Below are 19,461 nucleotides of genomic sequence, written 5' to 3'. Positions count from 1 at the left end.
CACAGGTTTAAGGTGCTGGGGAGTAGGTACAGAGGAGATGTCAGGGGTAAGATTTTTACGCAGAGAGTGGTGAGTGTGTGGAATGGGTTGCCAGTGACGGTGGTGGAGGCAGAAACGACAGGGTCTTTTAAGAGACTCCTGGATGGATACATGGAGCTCAGAAAAATAGAGGGCTATGGGTAACCCTTGGTAATTTCTAAGGTAAGGACATGTTCGAAACAGCATTGTGGGCTGAAGGGTCTGTATTGTGCTGTAGGTTTTCTATGTTTCTACAAGGTGACTTGATAGAGTGGATAGCCAGAGACTTTTTCCCAGGGTCGAAATGGCTAATGCAAGGGGTCATAATTTTAAGGTGATTGGAGGAAAGAATATGGGGGAATATCAGAGTTTAGTTCTTTACACAGAGAATGCTGGGTGCATGGAATGCCCTGTGTCCTACCTTGGTAGTGATAGAGGCAGATACATAGGGACATTTAAGAGACTCTTAGATAGGCACATGGGTGAAAGATAAATGGAGGGCATTATAGGAGAGAAGGGTTAGATTGATCTTGGAGTAGGTTAAAAAGACAAGACAATACTGTGGGCTGTAGTGTTCTATGTTCTATTGAAATATCTTCTCTATCTCCACTCTATCAACATCTTTCAATATTCAAAAAGTTTCAATAAGATCCCCCTCATTCTCTAAGCTCTAGCGGGCACAGGTCCAGAGACATCAAACACTCCTCATACACTCCTCAAGTGCTCCTCATATGAGAGGGACAAAGAGGGAGAGATGGATGGAGAGAGGGAAGGAAATAGAGGGGCAGAGAGAGAGAGATAGGGAACAAGGGAATGGAGGGAGGGGTTAGGGGCAAAATGGAGGGAGAAGGAGGAGAATGAGGAGAGTGCAGCAAGCTGGGGAGAGAGAGGAAGAGAAGGGAAGGAAGAAGATAGGGAGAGAGGGACAGGGTGAGGAGAGGGAGGAAGATGAGGGTAGATGGGGAGAGTGGGAGAAATGGAGGTGGGGTGGAAGGGGAGAGAGAGGGGGAGGTGAGGAGAGAGGGAGCACGGAGAGGAGAGTGGGAGAGGGCAAAACAAGGTGGTAAAAGTGGGGGAGGGGCAGGGTGCAGACATAGAGAGGAGGGAGAAAGAAAAAGGGGGAGAGCAGGAGGAAGGAAATGGGAGAGGAAGGAGAGAGAGAGCGGTAGTGAAAAGACTGATAGAGAGAGGGAGAAGGAGAAACTGAGTGAAGGAATGTGAGTGGGTGGTGCAGAGTTGTAAGAGAAGATTCCTTCAACAACTGCTACATTAATTTGGAGCATTAATGAAATTAAGTGCCTCGTTACCGCAAATGAATGCCTTTTAAATCAGAAGACCTTCCCTCGAGGTTGTTTTTCCAGTCACTGGAGTATTGGGGGGGTGAATGGATTTGCCTTTCTTTAGTTTCATTTTGCACACTCGGAATCCTCAGAGGTCCCACCAAATGTGATCTGCCCAAAAAATCATTTTAATTTCATCTCCCCACCACAACGCCGCGCACCCCCACCCCCTGGCTCATTCCTGACAGGACAGGATTTTCTTTAATTTTTTGGCACAGAGAGAGAGAGAGAGAGAGAGAGAGAGAGAGAGAGAAGCAGACAAGACAGAGAGATGTAGAGAAATGCAGAAAGAGGGAATGATGGAGAGAAACATCATACATCATGGATGCAGGCCCTTCAGCCCAACTGCTCCATGCTGGCCAAAACCCCCATTCAAACCATTTCCCCATACCTGTGTTTGGCCCATATCCCTTTAAATTTTTTCTCTGGGTGAAAAAGTGGCCGCTCGGGTTCCTAGTAGGTGTCTCCCCTCTCACCTTAAAACCATGCTATCTTGCTCTTGATTCCACAACCTTTGGGAAAAAGTCTGTGGGCACATTCACCCTGTCTGTTGCCCTTGTGATACATAAGGGACATCTAAGAGACTCTTAGATAGGCTCATGCATATAAGTAAAATGGAGGGTTCGGGGCTATGTAGGAAGGAAGAGTCAGATTGATGGTGGAGTAGGTTTATATAGATCAGCACAACATTGTGGGCCAAAGGGCCCGTACTGTGCTGTACCGTTCTATCGTTTCTCTCTGCAATCCACTAATCCCACTACAACCACCCCACTCCTGAGTAAGACAAAGGAGATGGTGATGGACAGAATGCCTCTTCTCAAATCGGAGACTAAGGGGACTGTATTGGCTCCTTCCTCTTTACCCTGTACACCTCGGACTTTAGATACAACTCTGAGTCATGTCATCTGCAGAAATTCTCTGATGACTCAGCAATAGTTGGGTGTATAAAGGGAGGACGGGAGGATGAATACAGGCCCCTGGTGGAGGACTCTGTCAAACGGTGCAAGCTGAATCATCTGCAGCTCAACATCAGTAAGACAGAGGAGATGGTGATGGACTTTAGGAAGACTAAGCCTGCACTGCTCCCTGCTACTATTGACGGTGAGGATGTGGATGTGGTGAGGACCTACAAGTACTGGGGGGTGAACCTGGATGACAGACTTGAGTAGAGCACCAACACAGAGGCTGAGTAGAAGAGGGGCCAGAGTCGCCTCTACTTCCTGAGGAGGCTGGGATCCTTTGAAGTGTGCAGGCCTCTCCTTCACATGCTCTACCAGTCTGTTGTCGCCAGTACAGCCTTCTATGCGGTGGAGTGGTGGGGAAATGGCATCAAACACGGGTGATGCCAACAGGCTCAATAAACTGATTAGAAAGACTTATAGGAGTCAAACTGGACACATTGGAGGCTGTGGTGGAACAAAGGACCCTCTGGAAAATCCTGGCAATTCCAGACAATGTTTCTCACTGTTTGCATCCCATTTTAGCTGAACAGAGGAGCACTTTTACTAATAGGCTAAGACAACTGTGCTGCTTCAAAGAGCGCTGTATGAGGCCATTCTTACCCTCAGCCATTAGGCTCCATAATGAGTCAAACTATAGCCAGGGAAGTAATTACACTCTTCCCTCCAGTTAGACTGTTATTAACCTGTGTTTAAGCTCTGTTTGGTTCGGTTTACTACACCCTGCTATCGCGGACACCCTGTGCAATACTACCATCACTTCTTATCAGGACGGTGTGAATGTGCACCCATTACTGTAATTCTTGCACTACCATTTTATCAGTGTGAACTTATGAATTTTGTCATCTTTGACTTGTAAATCTTTTACATCTTATTTTTAAGCTAACTTATTTTTTATTCTTTCTTGCTTCTCTTCCAATATTTGTGTATCTGTGCACTTGTAATGCTACTGTGATGCTGTAATTTCCTTTGGGATCAATAAAGTATCTAACTATCAGTCTAAATATGAGGCAAGTGGATCACATTGAGATACGCCCAAAGTTATTGTTTTGGAAAAACAGAGAAACGGAAAGTGTTTCCGTGGGTGGAAGGAGTCAGGCTGGACAAAAAGTTCAGGTGAATTGACAGGAGGACACATCAGAGGGATGGATGGGTGACACATGGGAGAAGGGCAAACAGGTAGAAGGAGAGAGAGACCAGAACAGACAGATGAGCAGTGCACGATGGCACACAACGCTGTCCATACTGGCTGGAGATGGATGAATAAAGTTAGAGAGAGAGAGAGAGACACACACACATCAGGAAAAAACAAGCCCAGCTTGTCCAGTACTAAAATAACTAAAGGCTCCCAATTCAGGCACCATCCTTCTGACTCTCCTCCTCTCCTCAGCACAACCACATCTTTCCTGTAAAGTGGAATGCTGATATGTACACAGTACTCCAAGTGTAGCCCAACCAGTAATTTTTATATTCTATTATTCTACTCCCTTACCCATACTTTCTTGCTACACCCCATCTTTCCCACTCTCTCTCCTCTCTGTCTCATACGCTCTCTCCTTCCCGCTCACTTGTTTTTGCATTCTCTCTCTCTCTTCCTCTCTCCCTACCTTTTCCTTGTTCTAATTTCTCAAGCCTTGATGGCCCGATTCTGTCATTTTCACATCTGCTCTGCTGAGATAAATTGTTCTTTAAGCAATTTACTGTTAACAGAACTGTCAGCTCTACAATTTTCTCTCCCTTCCTCCCCACCACACTTGTTCATCACCCCACCTCCCAACACATCACACATCAACCTTCTCTCAATCCACACACCCCTCTTCTGATCAAGCACAGAGGATACAACAGTGACAGCAAAATCCTTCCCCAGAAATGATAACTACACCTCACTTAATCATCCTTGTAAACAAAAAATAATTCTTGATGTGTCTCGACCCAGTCATAGCGATCAGAGGATGTGTGTGTGTGTGTGAGTGTGTGTGTGTGAGTGTGTGTGTGTGCGTGTGTGTGTGTGCGTGTGTGTGATTATGAAAAAGGAGAGAGATGGAGGAAGAAGTAGAGATAGGGTGAGATTGATAGATGGATAGATAAATATGTCTAAATAGACAGAATTAAATAACCACAGCAAGATGGATGAATAGAAGGAACAAGAGCGTGGGGGGAAAAGACTGAGTGGAAACAGATAAATCAAAAGAGACCACAGAACTGGATTGATAGAAAGTGAAGGGAAAATGAGATGGTAAAGAGAGGTGTGTGTGTGTGTGTGTGTGTGTGTGTGTAACGAGCTGCCAGAGGAAGTGTTTGAGGGTGGTACATTAACAACATTTGAAAGACACTTGGACAGATACATGGATAGAAAAGGTTTTGAGGTATATGGGTTTCCAACTTTTTAAAGTCATAGACCCCTACTATAGACCCTTCCGTGGGTTCCATTTTGCGAAACCCTGGTTTAGAGGGATATGCGCCGAACGCTGGGACTCGCTTAGATGGGTATGTTAGTCGGCATGGACCAGCTGGGCCGAACGGCCTGTTTCCGTGTCGTATAACCCCCGTGAGGATGCGCGCCGTGGGTCTGACTCCAATCTCATAGTTGCAACGGCCTCAATTGGACGCCCCCTTTCCCTCTCTCCCTTGTTGTAACGAGGCTTTGGAGCTTGCGGCCACATCTCCTAGGGGAAATGAGTGTGTGTGACCTTTCTCAGACCCTTTCTTTTCACCCTCCGGAGACAATCTGCCTCAGCCGCAGTTCTAGCGCGGAGGGGGAAAAACTACAAACTGAATTGGTATCACTGGCGATTATTGTCATTTTAGAGAGAAAAAAAAGGCAGAGGAGTCTCACGCAGTTTAATTACCCAGGGAGATTTACGACACTGCCAAAGCTGTGAATTGCCGAAGAAGAAGGGAGGGCGGGTGTGGGGGTTACCTCCAGGGCGAGGGACCAACACAGAAGCCTTTCAAAGCCCTCCGGCGCATTTCAGCAACAATGGACCGGGAATTGGGGCGACATAAAGTAGTCCCCTCCCATCCAAAATCTTCTTCCAACCCCACCTCCCCCACCCCACCCCTTAACCCACGAACTACCCCTACCCCGGCTCTCCTGAAATTAGGTAGTCTTGCAGAGAGATATTCTCAGGATTTCTCGCCGTTGAGAGGTATCCCTGTTACGGTCGTAAGTGGCGGGTGTGTGTGTGTGTGTGTGTGTGTGTGTGTGTGTGTGTGTGTGTGTGTGTGTGTGTGTGTGTGTGTGTGTGTGTGTCAGTGTGTGTGTGTGTGTGTCTGTGTGTGTGTGTGTGTCTGTGTGTGTGTGTCTGTGTGTGTGTGTGTGTGTGTGTGTGTCAGTGTGTGTGTCAGTGTGTGTTTGTGTGTGTCAGTGTGTGTGTGTGTGTGTGTGTGTGTTTGTGTGTGTGTGTTTGTGTGTGTGTGTGTGTGTGTCAGTGTGTGTGTGTGTGTGTGTGTGTGTGTTTGTGTGTGTGTGTGTTTGTGTGTGTGTGTGTGTGTCAGTGTGTGTGTGTGTGTGTGTTTGTGTGTGTGTGTGTCTGTGTGTGTGTGTGTGTGTCTGTGTGTGTGTGTCTGTGTGTGTGTGTCTGTGTGTGTGTGTGTCAGTGTGTGTGTGTGTTTGTGTGTGTCAGTGTGTATGTGTGTAGATTGCATCATAAGGACTTTCGGTCACCCACATAAAATCAGGGATATCAGCAATGCATATCTTGAAGAGTGAAGAATGAAGAGTGAACGGTTCACTTGTGTTTCCCCCTGAGTTATATTTTCTTTCGTCGTCGACAAGGATCCTCAAACTGCGTGGGCTAATCCATTGGTCATAATCTTATTTTACACTTTGAAAGCGGAGTGGGAGGTCCTGGTTAACTGGGATTTTAAAAAAATGTTTCTGGGGGAGAATTTAATTGATTATAAAATAAAGGATCAAACTAAAAGGCTCCAGACATGTTGTTTTGTGGCAGCCGTACAGTGCAAGACGTAAAAATTTACAGAAATAAATAGTGCAAAGGAAAAATGCAACAGTTCATGACTGTTTGGAAATCTGATGGAGGAGAAACTATTTGTTAAGTTTGTCACGATGAAACTATTGGGAGGGCTGGTTTAAAGAGCGGTGATATAAATACATAATGTTCAATGCGTCTCCGAGCCGATTTTTTAACTTGCTCTTCGCTTGACTGAGATATTCATCTAATGTCAAAGATTCGAGCTGGTAAAATTTACAACAATAGGTGCCATGCGGTAACAAATAATTTATGAATTGGCCAACAGGCGACGAATTCGTAATGGGAGCGAGTTGAGAGCGGGAACCAAGGGCCCAAAGCTGCGTTTCCCTTCAACTGGCCCTCCCTCTCCCGACTCTGGAATTAAGGAATCCCTTGAAATAAGTCCCATCTGTGCTGCTGTTTTATAAAATATAATCTGTAAAAAGCATTTAATTTAGCTGGATCGGAGGGACGATTTCTGTCGAAGGCAGTAACCTCAAAACAAACCCCCTACCGCCCTAATGCGCGAATAGCACATCCATTTTGTAGATTTTTAAAATATACATATACTGCATATATATGTGTGTGTGTGTGTGTGTGTGTGTGTGTGTGTATAATATATATATATATGTGTGTGTGTGTGTGAGAGAGAGAGAGGGAGAAAAAGAGAGAGAGAAATTCTGTCCAGTCTATACATGTTATAAATTGACTAAGATATATATTTATCATATACTTTATATTAATATGTGTCATTGCCGTGCAGTGTATTTGATTTTAATACAATGTAATAAATATAACATTAATAAATATATCATACACCATATATAGCATGTGATATGGTGTTATATATTGTAACTTACATATAAATTACAACAGTTAATTATATATTATATTAAAAATGCAATATATAATTTACACACACACACATATATATAATATACTGTATGTAGTTTCGATTTATATATAAATCTAACTTGATTCGTAATTTTTGTCCAACTTTGTACGTGGCATTTAAACCACTCAGAGTCGGTGAATTTTGCGGGCATGACGGTGTATGTTGAACCTCTCCTTTTCTATAAAACACATGTATTTATTTATTTATCTATAACCCTGTATTTATCTATATTGCTCTTCCTTTTTCCGCGTGTGCAATTAGGTGATTGATTGTGATCATTTGTATAAGCATTGCTAGTATTTGTTAACTTCTTTTCGTTATGTAACTATTAAGAAGGTGTACAGGTACTTGTGTACTTCGGATTATTAGTGTGTGTGGATATTTGTAAAGTGTGTGTGTGTGTGTGTGTGTGTGTGTGTGTGTGTGTGTGTGTGTGTGTGTGTGTGTGTGTGTGTGTGTGTGTGTGTGTGTCCACGCGCGTGTGTCTGCCTGTCTGTCACTGAGTGTATGATATATTTTACACCACTGCATCATATGAGCGTGTTTATATAATGCACAATCATAATTGCGAATGTGCCTGTCTGTTGTTATTTAATATATTATCAGATTACTGCTAAGCTCTACGTCTGCCGTTTAACGTGCGGTTTATTACTGGGGCAAGGGGTGTCCAGCGGGTCCTGTCACCCTTCCTGTCCGTGCCAAGCGATTTCCGCGGTGTCCGAACATAATTTAACATAAACTACTCGTGGCGGGTTTTGAATCTGTCGGGGCGTCGGCAAGCCGGCAGAAAAAGGCTCGGCTGCGAAGCCTTGCTGGTTCTTAATTTTTACTCCCTTCACCTAAGAATTGAGTTTGTTAAAAAAAAAGCTACGATTTCACAAATTTGTATTTATACGGTGTTAGCGCACAAAAACACACACACACTGCACTATTTGACATCCCAAATAAAATATCATATTGCACGATTGTATCTTTAAATCTACGACAGGGAAGTATTAAATCTTACTTTAATACAAAATACTATATTATACACGTCCTTAATATTTAACTATTTATTTACTAATATTAAAAAATAGCAATTAGCCATAACGTTAAATATATTTAAAATACACATGCATGTGTCACATGTGAATATGAACGTGAAATGCGATTTTTATTTTATATTACACATGCATGTATCGCAATCTTTTATGTATAACGTAATACTTTACATATCATAGACACCCCGTGTAACTTAATCTTTAAATGTGTTGTAGATTATAACAATAATGCCTTCACTTAATATACACATATCATATAAATTGTTGTACAAGTGTGACATACGTAATGTGTAATATAACATAAACTTGCAATGCAATTTTTGTAATGTTACATTTTATATTTAAACATGTTAACATTACGTAAGACACATGATAGCACAATGTAGGCATCGTTATGTGTATATTATATGAGAGCATTGTACGTATGCATACAGTAATGTATAGTATATATAGAGTATAGTATATATAGATTGCATTTATATGTATGTGTTTATACCAATAATGGTAGCATTTTATATATAAATTGTGTTATACACGTGTATGGTATGTTAAGGACATTATAATACACGTTAAAAATTATAACGGTATATGTAAAATAAGTAATACGAGTGTCTATTCCGTGTAACATTTTTATGTAAACGTCACTAATTACACAATACATAGGTTACATATTGTTACTGTATATAAATACGTTACACACTACATGTTATTACATATACATGTGCAGTATATATCTTAAATACAAATTCTCCCCACGTGCCATTATTCAGCCGATATAATATAAATAGCTGTCCTTACTTAAAATTAAAATGTAACGTAGGAATGTTTAAATTTTGACTTCTAATTTATTATAATTATTTCAGTAAGCCGCGTAATTTCCAGCCCTTGACATACATTTTTCAGAGGACAAACAAGCGGGCGGTTGGGTATGGCACGAGAAATCGTGAGCCGGGCGCATTTTAAAATGTTTTTGTTGTAAAATAATCTGTATTTATCTGTGAATTAAATTGCTGTAGCCAACCCAAATTCTAAAACACCACTTCAGGAGGCGACTGGATATTTTAGAGCTAGAATATATCTTAACTGATTGTGATCTTTTTTATTAAATTCTTAAAATACTGAACAATTTAAAAACCACAATTGTTATTATGAAATCATATTTCAGGTAAAAATAAAGAGTTTTGTTTGCCGCTGTACATAGCTGGCGACATTTTTAAAAACAGTTTGTAAATTTTGTAATTCCTTGACAGGAAAAGATTCTGAGAGGACTGTCTTTCATCGCCTCTGGCTTAACGCTGACTCCACATTAGGTTACTGATTCGCACAAGAAAAAGCTGTCTTTTTTGTCCCTATCTTTCTCTCCCTCTCTCTCTCCCTCTCTCTCTCGCTCTCTCTGGAGAAATTGTCTGAGAGCATGAGAGGAAGAAAGTCAGGAAGGGGGACATTAATGTGCGCAAGAGAGAACGCGAGGAAGGGCGATATTATGGAGTGTGTGTGTGTGTGTGAGAGAGAGAGAGAGAGAGAGAGAGAGAGATTAGGGAGGAAGAGCAAATGTGTGGTGAGGACTTGAGAGAGTGTCTATGCGGAAGACGGTACGCGAGAGGATGCGAGAGAGGGCGGGATGGGAGGGAAAGTGTTATGTACCCGTGTGAGAGAGGGACGGAGAATGTGTGACAGACAGTGTGTGAGGGAAGGGGTCTGTGTGGACGATCGATTGTGTGTGCGTCCCTCTGTGCCTTATATAAAAAAGTGAGTCTCCCCTTACAATTTTATGTGGTTCTATATGATTCACACCCGACACAGGATGTGAGTTCAGGTGATCTATAATGGTCTTCACTGTGGTTCATCAAGAGGTCAAACATCTTGGAATTTTCTCTTAAGGACTAGGAGTGTGTGTGTGTATGCGCCTTCTCACAGCGCTGTCTGAGGGAGTGGATGCGATTGAGAGTCGAATTTTCAGAAATATCTTCGCAGCTGACAATAATAATTTTATCGCCTAATTTCTGCGTAAAACAAGGGCCTCCACACTGCCCCACCGCGCTTCTCACAGCCGTGTTTGACAGTCGAAATCTTAATAAATGCCTTCATAGCTGCCAAGAGTAATTTTATCGCCTAATTTCTGCGTTAAACAAGGGCCCACGCCCGCACGGCCCCCGTACTAATCTTGATTAATTTCCGTGAGAGGGCCTCATTCAGAAGAATTACAATTACAATATATATTCAAACAAAAAAAATCTACGTTAATGCTTGTATGTGCGCGCGCTCCACGTCCGAGGGATGATGTGTTAAGCTTTTACAACAACCTCTATTCTAAAAAATATAAACATATATTTTTCTGGTGAGTCGCCTATGGACCCTTCAATTGAACCCGATTTCTAATCGCCCTTGCAGTTTTCTACAAAGATCTAAACTTGTCGATTTTGGAACAAAATAAAAATAAATTATCAGAATTTTTACTGAACCTTCAGAGGACATGATTAACTTGGAGGCCACGCTGACACTCGATAAAACTTCGCTACATGCGCCCGGGGAGCGGTAAAACTGGGTAAATTAAATTGGAACAACATACACAAAATGGTGGAGGAACTCAGCAGGTAAGGCAGCATCTATGGAAATGAATAAACAGTCGATTTTCAAGCCGAGACCCTTTAACAGGACCGAAATGTCGACTATTTATTCATTTCCATGGATGCTGCCTAACCATTTTCTCTGTTGCTCTTGATTTCCGGCATCTGCAGAATCTCTTGTGTTAAAATTAAAAAATTAAGTAGGTCAATTGGTGTATCATTGTGTTATGTACCAAGGTACAGTGAGAAATTTTGTTCTGCTTGCCATCTGCACAGATCAATTCATCACATCAGTACTTTGAGGTAGAACAAGGTAAAACAATAACAGAATGCAGAATAAAGTGTCACAGTTACAGGCGGACAATAACGAGGTAGATGGTGAGGGTAAGAGTCCATCTTACCGTACTAGGGGACCATTCTCGTATGTTAACGGTAGGACATAAGCTGTCCTCGAGCCTGGCGGTACGTGCTTTCAGGCTCTTGTATCTTCTGTTAACAGGATTGAATGTAACAGAATTGCAACGTCCCTTCTTTTGTATTTTTATTATGAAGAAAGACTTTTTTTGAACATAGATTTTTTTACAGAGAAGATGGCATTGGATTTAATTGAGTGTTTAAACGGCAAGGCGAGAGTGATACGTGGGAGGAAAGGTTTGTTGGTGTGTATGTCGGTCGGCAAAAAGGGTCAGGCGTGGAGGTGACAGACCGAAGGGTCGGCTTCTGTGCGGTCTTGCTCTGTGGTTCTAATGGTTGTAAGATTATCTCGGGAGCGATGGGCTTTCTAAAGGGCTTAACATGAGAACTGCTCGCAAGAAAAAATCTCGCCGTCGCCAAATCCTCGGTGACCGGGTCGTGCCTGTCCGTCTGTCTGTCGAACGGGAAGAAGCGAGCGAGGGAGGGAGAGATGTGGTTAACGCGTCCGCCCAGAAGATTAAAGGAGAGAAACAGAGAGAGAGGGAGGTCAATGGGAGTATTCTGTCCCGGTCCCCAGGAGTATGTGGATAGCATGATCCCACTGTTAAACGGCGTTTCGTTCTTTTAAGGAACGCTTGTAATCTATTTATTAAGAAGGAGGCATTCAATTATAGATTGACGATAAGTTTCAGAGACCAAACGGACATTTTTCTCATCTGGCAATACGGAGGTTGAGGTTTTTTTATTGTTGTTGTCACACGTTCAGGCTGCCGAGCTTCGGCCCCGGCGTCTTCTGTAAGACGGACAGGGAGCGAGCGAGACAGAACGGACAGGCAGTGAAATGGTATGGCTTGCTGCCTGTTCCCTGTTATATTTGATCGGGGGTTGATAGGGGAAATGATGCTTCTATCGAGTAATTCTTTCGACGTGATGTCACTAGCATCCCTGACGTCGAATTAATGTCAAACGTGCCTGGAGGGGAGATTTGATTTAGGGGAGAAATGCTGAATTGTCCTCTATGTAATCGGGGGGGGGGGGGGAGAGAGAGAGAGAGAGAGAGAGAGAGAGAGAGAGAGAGAGAGAGAGAGAGAGAGAGAGAGAGAGAGAGAGAGAGAGAGTATTAAAATCTTTTTGTTCCTGTGTAAATATGGAAATATTATAGAAATGAATGCATATAAAGTATAACATTTATGGTTATCAATAAAGCACATGCGTTTTGAAATTGGTTTTATATACAGTATAGATGTATAATTTGTTGGAGTGTATGTGTACAAACGTGAACAGATTTGTACATAAAATGTGATGTAACGTATGCTTAAAATGTGGTTTGAAAAGTAGAAGCCCTTTAGTAATATGTATGTATGTATTTGTATTAAAATGTTCTATAAATGGAAGTATGCCTGAAGGTGATAATAAATCTAATCCCGATATATAATACAGTAGATATTTATATATAATTACTATATATATAATTAGAGAAGGACACACAAATGTATAAACGCTTATGTATACAGCTTTATACGCTAATATATATATATAGTGCTCTTGAGTTATTATGTACCCGAGTTCATAAAAATGGGTATATATGCATTTTTAAAATGTCTTTTACAAACAAATGTACGTACGATCTACAAAATATAAGAGTCTGCCAGTTAAATGAGCGTAAAAGAAAATTAAAAGTGTTGGGCGATATGGATTTTTTTTAATTGTCTGTGTAATTAGTGAGAAAGGAGAATGAGACTACTGGATATGAAAACCTTAGTATTTTCTTTTCCGTTTTGCTCACGGATTGTACATGCCGACGCACGCTGCCCGGACGAGTGGTAACCGAATGCCGGCTCATTAAAGATGCTCAATAAAATTTCACTGAACGAAGAACATGTTATTCTCTCTCTCTCTCTCTCTCTCTCTCTCTCTCTTATATTAGTAAACCTCGCTTCGAGAGGGGAATCGCGGGAGTCTCTCCCACTGAATCCGAACTAAAAGAAAAATACGAGGATACGGAGGTCTGACGTGTTACCGTTTCCTGGCGAATCTTTAAGTCTCCAATTTGTCACACGTGTCTGTGTGTGTGTGTGTGTGTGTGTGTGTGTGTGTGCGTGTGTGTGTGTGCGTGTGTGTGTGTGTGTGTGTGTGTGTGTGTGTGTGTGTGTGCGAGTGTGTGTGTGTGTGTGTGTGTGTGTGTGTGCGTGTGTGTGTGTGTGTGTGTGTGTGTGTGTGTGTGCGTGTGTGTGTGTGTGTGTGTGTGTGTGTGCGAGTGTGTGTGTGTGTGTGTGTGTGTGTGTGTGCGTGTGTGTGTGTGTGTGTGTGTGTGTGTGAGAGAGAGAGAGAGAGAGAATGAAATCCTCCTTAAATTCCACACGGAGAGACGCGGCCACGGACACACGGGTAAGTAAATAATAATAATAATAAATTCCAGTCAACCAAATTAAACTGACAGAAAACGAATTTATTTTAATCTGACAGGCTTGGGTCTCAATTTTTTACACACACACACACATTCCAAATTTATTTCGCGGATTTCTTTGCATTTGTTTCCTTCGCCCTGACTCTCTGTCCACCCCACCCCCGCCCGCCCCCCACACCCACACACACACTCTCCGACTTTCTCTTTGCACAAAACCACAACTGCAGATGCTGTGGATCAAAGAATACAGTTGTTGATGTCTTATATATATATAAAATATTTTAAAAATCGGAACAAATCTTTTCCTGGAAGTGGGGCGCGCACACATACATACGTGCAGAACAGGCATGCACGCACACGCCCCTAAGATATTCGCAAAACGCCCTTCCACCACTAATTACGTATTTCTCTCACACACACATTTCAATATCATCCGCACTCTCAGTTACACGCTCACACCTTTTATTGCTTATCACGCACGCGTTTACTCTTCCTCACTGCCACACACACGTCTCCCTCTCACACACACACAGAGCCCCTCACTCCCTCCTCTCTCACACGCACACATGCTCTCTCCCAAAGAGTTTCTCTCTTCTCTCTCTCTCTCTTTGTTAGGAGTGTTCTTTCCTCCTCTCCTTCCCTACTTCTTCTTCTCTTCTTCACTCTTTCCCGCTTTCTTATTCCTCCTTCACCCAACACCACGTAATTTATTCTCCCATCCAGCTGCATCTATTCCTGTCTATTTCCTTCTCTTCCCATCTATCAATCCATCTCTCTGCTCTATCTCTCTGCTTCATTCTCATTCTCTCCGCTCTATCCTGTTCTGCAACTGTCAATTTCTATCTATCCTCCTCTCACTCTAGTTATCCATTTCTCCACTCTCTATCCCTTTCTTCCATTCTCTTTCATTGTCTGTCTATCTATCCACTTTGGTTTCTCCTCTTCTACCTATCTCCTGTTGACTATCTGCCCAATTTTGCTCCCTTTACCCATCTGTTTCTCTGTCATCTCTCCATCCCGCTGTATTTCTATTCATCCAAATCTCTGTTTCTCTTCTTCCTATGCATTTCTCTATCTATCCATCTCTCTTCACCTTCTCTTCGTCGATTTCAGACCTCTCCATGCTTCCCTCTCTGTCCATCTATTTATCTATCAGTCCACCTCTAACCCCTCTTACATCTCAGTCCCTCTCTCACACACCCAAGGGACACCGCTCACAGGTAGCTAACACATAGGCAGGGAAGAGTGGTAGAGCGCCGAAACCCAGACCACTCCCAGTCGAGTTAACCTATTTTCTTCTCCTCCCCACGTTTCCACCCCTCCATCCCCCGCCCCCATCCCACCCCACCCAATTTCTGTCGAATCTCTAGTTCCAGGTATCACCTGCAGCCCAGCGAAGGACATCGAGCGAGAGGGCGACTCCGAATGACCTCCGCCTCTAATCTCTCACAGGACGACCCCACCCACTCCTACCCGCACTCGCACCGACGAATACGGCACAGGAAGATCCCACCGCCAGGCTGGTGGGCTCGGGAAGGTGGTGAAAGGGGACGGTGGCGCTGGGGAGAGGGCGGAGGACGGGGACGGGGACATAATGCAGGAGACGCTACCCTATGGGAAGCTGACCTCGCACGGCGCATTGCCCGTCCCGTCTCCGCTTCGGCCGCCCAAGCCTCTCGTCGCCTCCCCGAACGCCGTCCGCGGCTCATCGGCTCCCCTTCCCGCACGGGACTGTCGCGCCAGCTGGTCCGGAGCAGAGCGAGTGTTCCCGTGGATGAAGGAAAGCCGCGGGGTCTGTCCGCACAGCTCGCTGCACCCAGGTATGGTTCTCGCCCGCCTTCTGTCTCTCCGGCTTCGCCCCCTCCCCAACCACCCACCCACTCGCACACCCGACCACAAATTTTTCTAATGAGATTCGCATTCCTATCTTCCAGACAACCCCAGTCAGCGTGTGTGTGTGTGAGCTAACAAGCGCGTCCTATTGTCTGGGCGTGCCGCCGTCGCCCCTGCTTGTCCGTCTCATCGTCTCCGATGCCCCAGACTGGAAGCGGGCAAGGGGAGGAGGCGGTAGTAGTGGGGGTGGGGAGGAGAGGTGAAATGTCGCCATGGTGTGCATGAGTTTATGCATCTCGCCTCCTGCGCGTAAACAAAAACACCAGCCTAAAGGGGAAGGGAGAGGAGAGGAGTGGGGGTAGCGTTGGTTGACATTAACTCCGGTTTTTAACAGCTCACTCTCTGTCCTTTCCACCCTTCTTCATTCTTCCCCTTTCTCTCCCTAATTCCCCTCATCCCATCTTACCCTCTTCGTCCCCTCCCTCCTTCCTCCGCTCCTTGCCCACAGGAAGGGCCGAGGATCCGGGCCGGCGAGCCCGTACAGCCTACAGCAGCGTGCAACTTTTAGAGTTGGAGAAAGAGTTTCACCTGAGCCGCTACGTGCGAGGCCCGCGGCGCCGGGAGATGGCCTGCTTTCTCCGCCTATCTGAGCGCCAGGTCAAGGTCTGGTTCCAGAATCGCCGCATGAAACACAAGCGGGAAGCGCGGTGGAGGCACGGAGCCAGTGGAACAGCGCCTGGGCCCCCCGGAGACCCCGTCCCCGTTGAATCCTGTCCGCCTTCCACCTTCAGCGGACTGGCACGCTCGCCCTCGCCTTTCTCCAGCGCCCCGTCTTCCCCCGGCGACATCCCGGTCAACTACGCTGGCTGCCCTGCTCAGCTAAGCCTCGGGCCGCAGGATGGTCCCTGCGGCGTTTGGGCGCGGCACGGCCCCCGGCTCACCCACCTCTGAGGACGGGGTCGTCGCGAGCAGCCTGCGCCCTTTTGCACTGTATATATCACGGATATTTTCTACGATTTGCTCAGATTCTAATATATATTAATTGTATAAAGACTGTACTGTTCACTGGCTTGGTGTATGAGTATGAGCTTTTGTCCATGTGGCAAGGCGCGTTTGGCTTATGAATTGTATCTGTGTTAATATACACATATATATTACACCAGGTGTACATACATATATTAATACATACTGTACACAGACACACACAATGATGCATATAGACATAAACAGAGACTCATACACAAATGCGCGTGCACGCACACACAAACCGTGACAGGCAAGTACACACAAACACGGACAGATATGCATGGATAGCCAAACAACCTCAGAGAGAGACAGGCACGTATATGCACCGCTTAACCTCACAGACAGACAGATACACATAGATAAACACATACAGCCACACGCACATATACATGCATAGACGTGCAGGTGCACACAAGCGCAATCACATATACAGCCACACAACTTTGGCCTCACATACAAACACGCTGACGCACACACATACATGCATGCACAGACATACAAAAACACTCACGTACGCATACACATGTATATATACACACATATGCACAGAGACACACACACAGTCTATCGTTTAGCCCACTACACAGACACAACTGCTGATAACTCGCACCAGAGCCAAATCTGACCTTATACTATCTTCCTCTCCACTCCCGCCTCACTCTCTGGGGTATTCAGCGGAGGTAGGAGAGATGCCACCAGTACCAGCCTTAGGATGAAGTGGTGGGAGGTGCAGGAGACAAGGGGGAAGTGTGGGAAGTTTGCAGCGAGCGAGGTTATATAATGGGGTGTTGCTCTCGGCACAGACCACCGTCTGTTCGCTGGTCAAGCCGAGGATTCTTTGATTTCACTGGGTTTGTGTGGCAAGGCTGTGTGAGAGGGAGGGGGGAGAAAGAGAGAGAGAAAAAACAAACACAAGAGCCAGAATCTCCCTCGCACCGAACGCCCAGCGTAAAGGAGAGGACACGGTGCACTGGGATCAAATGGAATACAGAATACAGAGTTATACATACACGTGCACCGACACACACAGAGGCACATAGAGACCAAAATATGTACACATAGTCACGCACGTACGGATGCACACAGAGACACACCTGCATAGACACATGCACACGAGGTACGTACAGACTCATACACACACAGATGAGCATACACTGACATGCAGAGATTTACCAGGATGTGGCCTGGATTAGAGCATGGTTTACGAGAATGGGATGAGCGTAGAAAAGCAGAATATTCACCATCCGGGGCCCCGGCCTTCCTGATCATGCTCTCGTTTCGTTGACGCCACCAGAAGGAGGTACAGGAGCGGGTGGGTTGGCAAGTTTGCAGATGACACAAAGGTTGGTGGTGTTATAGATAGTGTAGAGGATTGTCAAAGATTGCAGAGACATTGATAGGATGCAGAAGTGGGCTGAGAAGTGACAGATGGAGTTCAACCCGGAGAAGTGTGAGGTGGTACACTTTGGAAGGACAAACTCCAAGGCAGAGTACAAAGTAAATGGCAGGATACTTGGGAGTGTGGAGGAGCAAAGGGATCTGGGAGTACATGTCCACGGATCCCTGAAAGTTGCCTCACAGGTAGATAGGGTGGTTAAAAAATCTTATGGAGTGTTAGCTTTCATAAGTCGAGGAATAGAGTTTAAGAGTCACGGGGCAATGATGCAGCTCTATAAAACTCTAGTTAGGCCACACTTGGAGTACTGTGTCCAGTTCTGGTCGCCTCACTATAGGAAGGATGTGAAAGCATTGGAAAGGGTACAGAGAAGATTTACCAGGATACTGCCTGGTTTAGAGAGTATGGATTATGATCAGAGATTAAGGGAATTAGGGCTTTACTCTCTGGAGAGAAGGAGGATGAGAGGAGACATGATAGAGGTGTACAAGATATTAAGAGGAATAGATAGAGTGGACAGCCAGCGCCTCTTCCCCAGGGCACCACTGCTCAGTACAAGAGGACGTGGCTTTAAGGTGAGGGGAGGGAAGTTCAAGGGGGATATTAGAGGAAGGTTTTTTACTCAGAGAGTGGTTGGTACGTGGAATGCACTGCCTGAGTCAGTGACGGAGGCAGGTACATTAGTGAAGTTTAAGAGACTACTAGACAGGTATATGGAGGAATTTAAGTTGGGGGGTTATATGGGAGGCAGGGTTTGAGGGTCGGCACAACATTGTGGGCCAAAGGGCCTGTACTGTGCTGTATTGTTCTATATGGACACATAAACACACACTCGAACATGTATGCACTTACACTTATACACATTCTTTCAAACACACACTCATACATACACTCTGACAGAAACAAATGTACTTGCATACACATTTCCACACACATCCTCTCACTCAGAATCTCTCTCTTGCTCAGACACACTCTCACACTCACATACTCTCTCATGCACACACAAAATCTGACATACACAGAAGTTTCCTTCAATGTGGGGTTAAACATTTCTTTAATCACTTTGCACTGTCACCAGATATGTTCGGCCTTGCCTCATCCTGCTCCATAATATTGCTAAATCAAGGTTTAATTCCAAGGAACTATTCATGCTCAAACCTGTTGAAACTCTTTTTCCATCCAAACCCTTTCCAAAATGTCCTTCAACCAAAACCACATCAATGAAGTACAGAACAATTCCACAGACTTGAAGAGAAAAGAAATTCAACATTACTTGATGTGTACAATAAAATCTGTAGAAACCACCTTATTAATAAATTCTCAATTTTATTTGTGCTTTTGGTCTGGGAAATTGCAGTTTCTTGCAAATCCTCAGGATATTAGGGTACTTAATCTTGGATATTATATTGTTTTTAATTAAAATAGTTTTGACAGCTGGGTAGTCTTAAACACTCTTCATCTCATGATGGTGATTCACATCCTCTGTTCTCAGTACACCCACAGTGAACCTTCATCTATCTCAAGTGACAGGAGCATTTTTGTTAAACCTGTCATTTCAAGACCAGACAATAGCACAGGGGGTTGCAGATGGG

The 19,461-nt window shown here is 44.4% G+C and overlaps 1 protein-coding gene across 3 annotated transcripts in view; it reads left to right on the top strand.

The window, feature by feature from the left end:
• Positions 1–19,204, top strand: part of LOC132384762 (homeobox protein Hox-A3-like) — a 145,546-nt gene extending 126,342 nt beyond the window's left edge. For all 3 annotated transcript variants that reach the window (XM_059956222.1, XM_059956223.1, XM_059956221.1), the window contains exons 2-4: positions 13,135–13,595; positions 14,985–15,434; positions 15,956–19,204. In XM_059956222.1, the coding sequence (XP_059812205.1) occupies positions 15,209–15,434; positions 15,956–16,398 (669 nt within the window). In that variant the 5' untranslated portion in view covers positions 13,135–13,595; positions 14,985–15,208 and the 3' untranslated portion in view covers positions 16,399–19,204. The remainder of the gene's footprint in view (positions 1–13,134; positions 13,596–14,984; positions 15,435–15,955) is intronic.
• Positions 19,205–19,461: the final 257 nt, after the last annotated feature.

Source organism: Hypanus sabinus, chromosome X1, assembly GCF_030144855.1.
Source record: "Hypanus sabinus isolate sHypSab1 chromosome X1, sHypSab1.hap1, whole genome shotgun sequence".
Lineage (NCBI taxonomy): Eukaryota > Metazoa > Chordata > Chondrichthyes > Myliobatiformes > Dasyatidae > Hypanus > Hypanus sabinus.
The sequence above is the reverse complement of the archived record's forward strand: the minus strand, read 5'-3'. Positions and strand labels throughout refer to the sequence as shown.